Source organism: Ochotona curzoniae, unplaced genomic scaffold (genome assembly GCF_017591425.1).
Source record: "Ochotona curzoniae isolate NIBS_2020 unplaced genomic scaffold, NIBS_Ocur_1.0 contig_43, whole genome shotgun sequence".
NCBI lineage: Eukaryota > Metazoa > Chordata > Mammalia > Lagomorpha > Ochotonidae > Ochotona > Ochotona curzoniae.
The window spans coordinates 21,362,860-21,375,133 of NW_024466218.1; the positions used below are offsets into that span (position 1 = coordinate 21,362,860).

Sequence of the window (12,274 nt, forward strand, 5' to 3'; positions counted from 1 at the left end):
CGTAAGGAGTGGCAGAAACAGAAGGGGCTAGAGGTGGGGCTGGGCCCAGGGTACTCTCATGATGGTGAGGAGAAGGTCATGGGTAAGGAAGGGAAACACGGCTCAGCCCAACAGGACAGGGAAGCTCCACAGGAAGTCAACAGGAGGCCAACAGCAGGTTCACATTCTAGCCACACCCTTACAACTCAGGCCAATTAAATCATCCAAACCCACAGACTAATTTCTGAAATGTTGGTGTCTAATCTACTTAACCACACTACAGAGGGGGTCTAATTTACAGGAGGAAATAGCAGCTGCAAAACAAAATTAAAATCCTAAAGTAACAAACGTTTCAAAGTCTTAGAAATACTCATGTTGGTGAACGTCATTTCAAACTGTTCTCTCACTTTCATCAGAGAAGGCAGCTGTGCTTTTCTGAAAACTGTCCAGAGTTTAACCCAAGCCAGCAGGCACTGTGCCATCATGGGAGCACCTACACCACCATGGGGTAGCCTGGAGAATGTGTGTTTTGTTGGTAAAGCTCTGGTTTGGTTGCATGTCCCTGGTGTAGAGCCTGTGTGCAAGTGGAAGGGTGTCTGGAACTTGAGGGAGACACTCCTGTTTGTGGGAACCACAGCCCCAAGGGAGGAGTAGGGGGCTTCATGTCCTACTCTGGCTTGTGCCACCAATTCAGTGAGCAGAGGCCAGTGTAATCCACAGGACTGAGTGGATCCAATGCCCAATGCTTGGCCACAGATTAGCAACAACAAAAGACCCAGGCAAGCAACAGCAACCCCTGCGTTTCCCATCTTCCCACCCATCCACCCCAGGGCACCTCCACACCCAGGGTGCCCCAATCATAACCAAACCACAAACCACAACGAAAAGTCTTTTTCAAGCTCTTCCTTGACAAAGGAGTCCCACAAAAGGTCCTGTGTCTGAGTGAGGGACCAGATGAGGACCAGTCCATTATACTTGCAGAGGCCAGGAGCAGCGTGCTCCTGAGCTGCTTGTCCAGGACCGAAGTTCTGTCCACACACCCCAGGGCAGCCCCAGGGAACAGTGCCCACCTGAGCCTGCACTGTCCACACACCTAGGACACCCCCCCCCCGGGAACAGTGTGCCCACCCGGACCTATACCAATTCACTCTCTCCTACCTGAACACACACCAGGAGACCCCACTGGACAAATTAACCTGGCCCAGATCCCATCTCATTGCCTTGCAATATGCCCATGGACAGCTGCCCTGGCATTCTTTACTGTGCAGAGATAGACTTTAAAAGCCCAAGGCAACTCTATTCAAAAAGGGATTAGAAGTAGGGAAATGCTTTCTAAAGACCGTCTGACAGTTTAAGAAAAATGTCATTTACAGCTGCACACAAAGCTGTTACCTTGGAAATCAGACTTAGTCAACTTGTGGTTGTAAGGATACAAAAGCAGACAGACAAGTGAAACAAAAATAAGAACAGTTTGGTCAGGGTCTATTGCAGAAGATTTATTCTGTAAACATAATTTTTAAAATGTGATGTCAATTTCACCAATTCTTTAGCATGGCTAAATGCTATATTTTGGAAAGCATAGCCATATACAAAATGCAGACTGCTTCATTAATTTGCATGTCACTCTGGGCCAGAGCCAGGCGAGATCTCCAATTTGAGTATATGCACTGCACTACAGCAAGTACAGAAATACTGTTTAAAAGGGTTTTAAATGGGTTTTAGAAGAAAAGACTCAGCACTTTGGCTTTTCTCAATGGACACAATATGCATTTTCTTGCATTAGAAAGAGGATGGTGAGGTTTTCTGTTAAGAAGTTCTCTTCTGTAATGACCTGCTTAATCCAAACAGAGGTAGACGATTTTCTGCTTCCAGTACTTACGCAGCAGCACGCCACATAACAATTTGAAAGTGTTTAACGTGTGCTAACATCTCAATCCAGCTTCTATACAACATTAAAAATAAAAAACTTTTTTTAAAAAAAAATCAAACTTCTTTGTTCAAAAAGGAATGCTGAGTGAACCATTAAGGAACTTACTGGTGTGGAAAGCAAAGGATTGTGCACACTATTATTCCTTGACCAGCCCAAGCAAGCCATGGGGAGGAGAGAGGGCAGCTGGGTCCCTCCCATGCCTCAGGCTGGTGAGCTACGGCTTGGGGTATGTGGATTGAGGCCATGGTAAGTCTTTGGACCCTACTGAATGTTCATCTCAAGAACCCTTCTACTGGATGGAGGGGAGAGAAGGTGACAGGCTCACCTGCCCTGGCTGCTCCAGGTGTCCAGCACCCCATGCAAGGGTGGGGAACTACTCTGCTGCCAGTGGCCATTTGTAGTACATCTTCCACAGGCCATAAAAAATGCTGCTATGGAGCCACTGAAGTTCAAGCCCCAGGATGCTGCAGCAGGCACGGACCACATGGTTTCACAAGCCTTATACGGCACTCAGGCTGAACGGTCGCCACCCTTGGCAGGCACATGCCATCCACACTAACCCTGGAGTAGGTGCTTTAGAAGAAAAAAATCCTCCGCTTTCGTCGGCTTCCTTATTTCAGGCTGACAAAATATTCTTTTGGACAGTAAACACACACTACAAGGCAAAAGGCTCCATTCTGAGAACTTGAACAAGTCAGTCTGTTAGGAACTTGAAGTCACATTTTAAAGACGCATTTCTTTACTTAAGTTTCTATTTATAGCTCCCTGATCGCTGAGAAAGCAATTAGCTGCATTAAAAGCTCTTAGGCAGTGTAACGGGCTTGGCTAATTACATCCTCATTAACACCAGTTTTATTTCACTGCTCTTGGTGGAAGTTCTTCAAACATCCCTCTGGCCACTTAGATCTATGGGTCTTCTATCCTAAGCTGCTTAATTATTCATGACAACTTGTTAATTTCTTATCAGGGATGCCCAAAGGGGGTTGAAAAAAAGAAGCCAACATTTTCCCCCTAAACTAAGAGCACCAAGTACAATTACAAATTTAGATATAGGACATGAGATCTAGAGGGAAACCAGTGAAGACTGGGCATTGCATTGTTAATTTAACGGGGAGCAGTGCTGAATCTTCTTTAACAAAGAGCTAGAAACAGCACAGGATTGTCAAAAAACTACCAATCTAAAGAAAATGACAGATGCTCAGTCAACACCAGCGGTAATGCTGCAGACAGGCCCATCTGTCCCATGTTGTACAGCACTGTGAGAAATCTTGCCCTGAGTTGCAGCTGATGTCTGTGAACCCTTTGTCTCTGGACTTACAGCGACCCAGTGCTAATCTCTGCACTCTCTGGGAATGTCTCAGATGGACTGAGGGGTCTCACGGGGGAGAGTCCCTTGCTGCTGCCCTCATGGTGCATCTCACAGCGGGTATTGCTGGGAGAGGAGCCAGGCTGAGAGTAGATGGTCAAGTCCTTGGTTGTTTACATATATTAGCAGGCACAAGGGAAAGCTACCATTGCGGTGGGTGGGTAAGGGAGAAAAGGGTGGTGGTCATCTCTGTTGAGTATAGACCTATGTTGCCCTATGGTTTAACAACCACAGACTCACTGATGAGTGTCACTAACTCAGCCTTCAATTCTATGCTTACAAGCATACCTCATGACCATAATTGTGCAGGTGAGCCAAGACAGACAGAAAGGACATTCATTACCACATCATTGCCAAGTGCACACCAGAATGACAAGTAGATGAGTGCTACTCCGGAAAGCTGGCCCAGGCCAGCACAGTGAGGACACCCAATAAGTACAACATTCAAGACAACCATGGCTAAATAATGTGGTTATCTTGACCCTAAAAAAAGATGAAATCATTATATACTTGTATATGCAGAATAGGAATTCATCAAAAATATGGGTCGGGGGCAGACGAGGATATTTCTATGGATCGCTACACATTTTGAATTTTTATCAGCCTGTACTTCACTTCTAATAAAAACTCAGTATAGAAGCAGACAGTAACACAGCAGGCCCGAGACCGCAGCCCATAGTGAGACCAGTCCACAGGGCACATGGTGGTAAGTGCATGGGAACCTGGCTTTCGGGAGGGCCTGATGAGAGTGGTTTACTATACATGTTCCACTCACCAGGGTTTGCAATGATTACCTGCTTTCCCTCTGGAAACCTGGGATTTTGCCATATGCCAGATAAAGGGCACCTATCCATGTGGTCGACTCCAAATAAAAACCCATGTCCCCTAGGGTGGAGGGATAGGCCTAATACAGGGACTGTCACAATTCATTTCTAGGAGAATCAAGCATGTCTTGTGTGACTATGGTGAAGCTGTGCCCTGTCTCTCCAACTTTACCCCATGTGCCTTTCCCTTCTGCTGACTTTGTTTTGTGTCCTTTGGCTGTGAGCACACAGAGCCAAGAGCCGAGTTATACACTGTGTCACCCCAGAAAGTGGACACGACCGTGATCTTGGGAATCCCAAACATTCTCCCATTCTTCTCCACTGCACCTTCTTCTTGATCTTCCCAGCTCAGCTTGTAACTGGGCTGTCAGTTTGAAGAGGTTAGCTACATGCACAAATCAGTCTGTTATATGAGGGACAAAATATCCAGCTATCAGCAGAAGTGATCTGCTGGGAGCCTGTGCCACGGGCTCTCTCCATCCCATTCCTTCTAGGTCCTGGACGTGCTGAGGGACAAACCACGAGGAGAAGGACCTGCCTTTCTTCCAACCCCCTCCTTTCCAGGTGCTCCCACCCAACAGTGTAAACTCAAGGCCACAAAACCTGGCAGTCCCTGGGCCACTGTGGGACAGACAGGAGGTCACAGGTACCTGAGAAGGATGGCAGGGCTGTGCTGCCAGCACCTGAGCCTTCTGTGGTTGCTCTTGTGCTAGGGGACAGACTGCACCTCACCTCTGTACGTCTCACAACATAGGTGCTTAATACTCATGTTTTCAGATGAACTGGTAGCCACAGAATGAACAAAACATATGCTATCTTTCTGCCACATCAGCAGGCAGGGTATGGAGGACTGCGAACTTAAGGAACCACTATGGCCTTGACATACACTCCCACTATGGCCTCACTTACACTCCCAAATTCTTCCTTGGTAGCCTCTCCCTGACCCCTACCCATCCTTTCCACCCACCAACAGGTCAACTTCAGACATTCCACTGTGTGAAAAAACCAGGCAACTTACTCTACCTTCACCCCACTGAGCATCTGTGCATCCACAGCTGCAGGCCAACCCGTGTCCAGCCATGCCTGTGTTATTGCCCCAGCTGAGAATGTCCCCACCCCATCCTCCATTTCCACCACTCTTTACCTTGCTGGCTTTCAGGATGTTGATCTGTTCTTCGTACACCGTGTCTCTGTTTTTCTCCAGGAAACCATCCGAAAGATACTCTACCTGGGGACACAGGAAAACCCAACAGGTATTACTATGCCAGACTTACCCGTTTCCTCCAACAGCTCCCTGTGTACTTGAGCAGTGGCACTCATCCATATGGCATTTGCTACAAACAGCTGTGTATCAGGAGGTCCGCAGGTATTTTCATTTACAATGCAAACTCAGTAAGAGAGGGAGCCCAGTGTTCGCTTTGTGAAAGGATTACCACATCCAGAGGAAATTCACTTAACAAGGCTCTATCAGTGATGCTTCTTAGCCCAGTTCAAACCCAGCAGATCAGAATCAGCATTTGTAAGTAGGAGGTATGTGTGGATAATATTGAGTGTATTGAACACATCTGGTAAATAATGATGTCTAAAGGGCTCTGTTGATACATGCACGGAAGATGGAAACTGAGGGGGTGTAATGATGAAGTGCACGGGGATGGAAGATAGATACTGTCAGAGTGGCAGGACTGGCATCCCAAATAGTGGTTTAGTGGTAATGTCTGGTTATTCTACATGGTGAGCTAGTGTATGGGCATGAGTGGCAAGAATGGTGTAGGTGGATGACTTGCAAGGTTCTGGGGATAGGTTGGTCAGAAATGGGACAAATAGGGAGTGAAGATCGCAAAGTAAGGTCTATTGATCGAGTGGATAGGTGGCTGCAAGGGAGGGGGTTAAATAGTAAGACGAAGTTGATAATAATTGAGAAGGCGGTGTTAGTATGCTGCATTCTGGAAGTGACTGCCTGATGGAAGTGAGGTTATAGAGATGGCAGTTTGTGGTCAGTGCTTTAGGGTGACAGTGAGACTAAGAAGGGGAAAGTTCTTTTGTGAAGGTGGCAAGGAAGCCAAGGGATGCAGTTTAATGAAAGAGCAGTCAGTGGGCTGGCTCTTTGGGTAGATTCAGCTCTCCAACCGGGGCCTTAACTGGAAGGGCTTAAGGAGTGACCCAACATGGACATTTAGAATCCTTGACCTACCACACGTGGGGACCTGTGCCGAGCCTCACAGAACTTGCAGGAGGTGGGAAGCAAGGTGAAGGCGAGGGTGGAGGCTGAGGTCCCAGGGGAGCTATAACCCTGGACCCTCTGAACATGCTTCCTCCACACAGCTGGTTGTGATGGCAGTGTCCTGGGCATGCCCTGCCTGGCTCCAGCCACACCTGCTGCAGGAAAGTCCCCTACCCTCAAGCTTACGTAAGGCCTTTCCTGCCCTGCCCCTCTCCTCTCTCGGATGTTCATGGCAGGGCTCTCATCCAGGAATTCGCTGCTTTAGGGCATTACCTGTGAGCCCCAACTGTAAGCTCGCAAGTCACTTGCTCACTAATTCCTTTCCTAAGCAGCAAGGGAGCAAGGCCTTCATAAAGAGCTTCCCGCGTGCCCCAAGTTTACACTCAGCCCCAGACATGTCTTTCCGTTGGGAGTTCTGAAGCGAGGCTTCTTTTCCATATGTTTATGTGTGACTTCAAAAAGGAAAAAGGCAACTTGCTTCATTAAACATATAAACTAGGGATCATGACACCTGCAATTCACACCGTCAGGGAGGACAGTTCAGAGTCCATGGCTTCCTCCTCGGCCATAGGCTTCAGCACTGGCCACTGCTCTGCTCACCTGCAATTAGCCTAGATTGTGTGGAGTGGGTAGTGTTCAAGGTGACCCTCTCATAAGCCACTGAGAAGAACTTTGCTTAGTAAATTAGTCAAAATCTGTGCCATCAGTAGGATGCTTACATGCACCCAGGAACAAACTGAAGCTCTTTGCTTGCCGACTCAAGGAGGCATCATTGGCACTGAACATGCAGTGCCCAGGAGGAAACTCAGCTACTCATCTTATTGGGCAGATGAAAGAGATCTAATTCAGCATTTTCTATATATGCAGTTTTATATTTATCTCTGAACACCCTGTGCTTTGAGTCACAGGGTCTGGGGGTGGGAGGGGTCAGCCTGGCAGGGCTCTCGAGGGAGTGGTAGAACCAAGAGGAGAAGCCCACATGGGCCAACACCTGGGGTTCACTGCAGAACAGGCTGGTCCTGGAGCAGCTGCCCCAGTGATGGTGCTGATCCTCTGGACGGCAGAGACACCCAAGGACAGCCTACAAAAAGGTGGAACCAAGCGGAAACTCACTTAACTCCAAAAATCTCTCTAGAAAACTAGATTTTAAACAACCAAGCCAGAAAGCAAGCAAACTTTTGCATCTTGATAAAGGTTAGAATATGGCTCTGAGTAGCTCTGGCATCTATAGCTAAATCCAATGCCTTGGAAAGGAGATCGCATGTGGCTTCAACAAGCTTCCTGAGACTTCTCTCAAACCACTGCAGAGCTCCCAGCTCTTTCCTCACCCAGGCAGGCCCTGTACCTCACACGTCCACCTCCTCCCTGTGACCTGGGTGCTGGCCTGTAGCATGTTAACTGCATGTCCCATCACAGTGAGATGCCCAGTGCAGCCACATATCTGGAGACAGCAGGTGGATTAGTGGCTGCCTGGGGCTGGGATGCTAACAGGCTTCTTGATGGGGCCATGGGAACATTCTATCCTCACAGTGGTGAGGATGGACGCACGACTCTGGAGAGACTGAACATCACTGATTTGCACAGTGTTGGGAGGACTGGATGTCGATATAACTATCCAGACACATGAAATCTGACTTCACTCTGTGCTGTTCAAGTAGAAGGGTAAAGAGCAAAAGGAGAGGCAGTGGCAGTCCTGGGGTGCCTGGACCCCCTTCTACCCATGGGCCTGGTATTCACATCTTGAAACCAACTTTTCACCAGTGCCCTACCACAGTCAGTACCTGGCCTAGGATGTCACTAGGGCCTAGCCTGCCTCGAACCAAACAGCTCACAGGAGAGGAGTGCTGAGGCTTGTCCTTGGCCTGTCCCCACAAGCTACTGCCACAATGACCACCTCCTTGGTCACTCACTCCATCTCCCTCCATCATGTGTCTGCAGTTCCCTGCTGCCTCCTGAAATTCACGGCCACCAACTGACTCAGTCTCCTAGAGGAGCACCTGCTGGCCATTCCTTGCCACCCTAGGTGCCCAGGCTGAGCCTGCGAACCCGCTTCTCCGACAATGCCCAGGGGTGAGTGGCTCCCTCTACCCTGTGACCCTGTGCTGCTCTCCCCCAGGCCTGTGCCTCTCTGTGTGCTCAGAAGCACCCACAGCTAGAGGACTCTGGCTGCCAGTGTCCCACATTGTCACACACCCGCTCCTTTTGCCTGCTCAGAATTTCCTGTAACGCAGGGTGGCTGCCAAAGGGCAGGCCAGCTTGCACTTCGGGAAATTTATTGGATGAATTAAGATGCTGTTCCCGGATCTAAGCTGGGAGCTGCCAAATCTCACCTGGGGGCTTCTGACCTTGGCAGACTGCCCTGCATCTGGTCCTCCTCTCTCTGTACCTGCTGTCCTCCTCCTCTGCCCCCAGCAGGTGCTTCCTTCCCCTCCACAGGGTCAAGATTCAGCAGGAAAACTGTGTGCATCCAGATGTGCACCTGCAGCCATCACTGTTCCACCCTCCCCACCTGTCCTCACAGGTGGGAGGATACCCTCTCCAACCACATCCCTCTCTCCTAACCCTGCTGCCCAGGGAGGATCAGACCTCTCCCACAAACCAAAATTCAGGGAGGAGGTTCCACACTGGCACCTGCACTGCCTTGTCTCCTAGCCTCTTCTCTAAGCTACAGAAATTTGACCTCTGCCCCTACAACTCCCTGCGAGGGAGGGGGCTGATCCCCCTCCCCCTGTGGATCAGCTGGGGCCATCCTCCTCACCTCCCTCTTCCTCACTTCCTTCCTGCCTGCGCCACATTCCCCAGGCTAGGCTGTCGCAGTTTTACACCTGATCTCACCTGTGAGAGTCCCCACACCTGCACAAAGTCTTCAGAGCAGGGATGGGGAAGGGCCAGCCCCATTAACGAGTCTAGTCCTGCCAAGGCAACCATAGGCAGGATATGAAATTCAATTAACCCACAGCAGGTTGATTTTACACTGATAACTCTATGCAGCCTGAAATGACAATAAAAATGTCCAATGGCCTTGTCCCTGCTTAAGAGGGAAGCCCAACATCTGACCAGGGCGACTTGGTCTCTCCTAATGGTGCCACCTTCTGATCTCACCTGTTTACACAGGTTCCTTTACCCACCCTATACCTCTGCTTCAGGCATCTCTGGTTCAGTGCCTTCATCTCCCCATCCTTAAGTGAGACCTTCATGCTTTCCCAACCCCATGAGGGCAGTGAAAAAGCACAGAAGCTCCTTGAGCAGAAGAATTAGTGAGAAGGCCAGCTCACCTCCCTCCACCATGGGACAAAATCTGTACATGAAAGCATTGGATCAGCAGCCCTCTGGGACAGTGGAAGAAGCCACATATCCCCCAGCCTGATCGCAGAGAAAGCTCGCCTAACAGCAGGTCAGGCCGGATGCAGGCAGCCCAGTACTGACCTGCCCCATCCTCTGAGTCCATCCTGCCCAGCTGCCAAAGCTCCCCAGAACTCTCATCACTCCACACAGAGCCAGCTCTCGCCCAGACCTGCCTGAGTGCCCCTCACACCACCCCTCCAATCTGACAGCATCTGGAGCCTTACTCCCTGCAGCTGTGCCCAGGGACCAAAGCAATTTTTTTCAGAAAATTCCTGCTAAAATCATGCGTGTGTCCTAGCAGGCAGCACACACAGACCTCTCACTTCTCCAAGAGGCAGGGGATGGCTGTGCGGTATGCAGGTGTATGGGGGATTCCCATCTGAAGGCTGTGGAAAGAAGGGCAGCCTCAGGGGCAGAGTTATGAGCTGCCTGGAAATCAACGCTTCCTACAAACACTTGCCTTCTTCCGTGCCACTGGGAGCACGAAGCACAGCTAGGCTGGGCCTGCTGAAGCTTCTCCACCTGGAAAACCTTGAGTGTCTTATGTTCTGGTCCCTACACCTACCCTAGGGCTCCTGGCCCTGGCCACAGGACTCTGGGGGAAGATCACCCCATGTGCAGCCCCTTTAAATCCACAGCTATTACACCTTCTGGGTTCTAAGGCAAACCTCAGCTCACAGTTCCCACCCTTTACTGGGCTGTGTCCTGTCACCTAGGAGTTACAGAACCCAACCCATGGCAGTGAAGTCTCACCATCCCTCCGCGCACGGGGAGGCAGCAGCGCCCATTGCCCAAGGTGATGCCCACCTGTCCTTTCCTTACCAATTCTGAACTTTCCCTACTTCATGATTCAGTCAGGGGACTCTTCAGAAGGGTCCAGCAAGCCCCTCATTTTTTAAAAGCCCCTCATTTACTGTAGTATGATTTCTATATATTAAGATATGCCCTTCTAAGTGTATAGTTCAACTGTTTTTTATAAGCATGTAACATCTACTGGTGTAAAATCCCTGTTAGAAGGCCACTGCCTGTAATGCTGGCATCCCATAATGGGAGTAGCTGAACTTACACAGGCAAAACTGATTCATGCTTTCATTTGAGAATTCTTTCACCAGCATAATCATGCTGTGCAAGAGGAAGCACAGAAAAATTCCATGCAATAATATCTCCTACAGCTCAGAAAACTGAGAAACACCCTCAGGCACAGAGCAACCACTGCTGGACTGGGTGCTCCATTTTCCATCCAGCTCCCTGCAAACCTGTGAATGTAAGGGATAATGGCCTCAAGTGTGTGGGCCCCTGCATCCACATGGGAGACTCAGAAGGAGTTCCTGGCTCCTGGCTTTTCAGCTTAACCCAGCCCCAGCCACAGTAGCCATCTGGGGGAGAGATCAGCATATGGAAGATTTCTTGTCATTCTGCCTTTCAAACAAAAAAATTAATAAAGTCCTAATTACTAAACACTGTAGTACATTACAGTGGACCATTATGCATTCCTAGAGCAATTAAATATGGTATAAGAAGACACCTATGACCTCAGCTCCTTGGGAGTGGGATGTGTGGCACCTCCAGTCCTTCCTCCCTGCTCCACTGGCAGGAAGCTCAGCTGTCAATCAACACAGCCTTCTCTGGCAGGAAGGAAGCTTGGGAAGAACTGGTATGTAACCTGACATATGCTTGTCCCTTATCCATCAACCACCAAACCAGGAAGGACTGCGAAGATCATCCACTCCAACCCCTGCCATTTAACAGAGCAGCAAGCAGGAGGGCCAAGAAGTCCGGGAACTGATTATAACCTACACTTCAATACATGTTCCCCATGGCTCCAGCAATTCAGCAACACTCCCTATCATGCCAGGCAGAGGCCTCAAAATTCAGGTGGGGGACACCCACAGATGTCACCTGCCAGAGAGACATGCAGCTCCAGCACTCACAAGCCATCTGATGATCCTGAGTCCTTGGGTCCTCACTGTTTGGGGACACGTGTCTAGATGTCTTATGGCACCTAGGACATCTGGGATGTCAATCTCACACTGCCATCATCCCACACTCTCCAGTTTTGGTCAAGTGTGCTTACTGATGGAGCAGTATCTGTCAGTGATGCTCAAAGAGCTACTTCCCCAGTACTCCTCCCAGCACACTAAAGGCCAATCACAGACGGAGTCTCCAGCTCCGACCTCTCAGAAGCTCCCTTGTACTACAAAACCATCCCTCCACCCCATTTTCCAAGCCTGGAACTGACATGCCAGCATCGTGACAGCATCATCGGCTTTACCTTACACTCTTCATCCAGCAGGTCCAGGATCCCCAGCTTGGCTTCTATGAGATCAATGCAGGGTTGGTTGTCATAAAAATCAATCAAGGTCCAGGGAATCTGCTCCTTCATGTATTCTTCTTGTTCCAGTTTGAACACATGCTGGGACAAGGAGTGAAAGGTTGAGATGAGGGAATGGCAGACACCTTGACACCTGCCTTCTCTGAGTTCTGGTTCTAGAAGTATGGTAATTTCACCACTGCATGAGGTTCAGGCACAAAATCACAGTCAAGGTAGCAGAAGCTCCATCAGGTGATTTCCACTCCTTCTTGATTCCTTCCTCCTGGAGCTCTAGTAG

The 12,274-nt window shown here is 49.4% G+C and overlaps 1 protein-coding gene across 1 annotated transcript in view; it reads right to left on the minus strand.

Moving 5' to 3' along the window:
- Positions 1 to 12,274, minus strand: part of MYO5B (myosin VB) — a 204,988-nt gene that overhangs the window by 74,338 nt on the left and 118,376 nt on the right. Inside the window, exons 13-14 of the mRNA XM_040984669.1 lie at positions 11,938 to 12,078; positions 5,244 to 5,327 (exon numbers count right to left, since the gene is read on the minus strand). Of these exons, the coding sequence (XP_040840603.1) occupies positions 5,244 to 5,327; positions 11,938 to 12,078 (225 nt within the window). The remainder of the gene's footprint in view (positions 1 to 5,243; positions 5,328 to 11,937; positions 12,079 to 12,274) is intronic.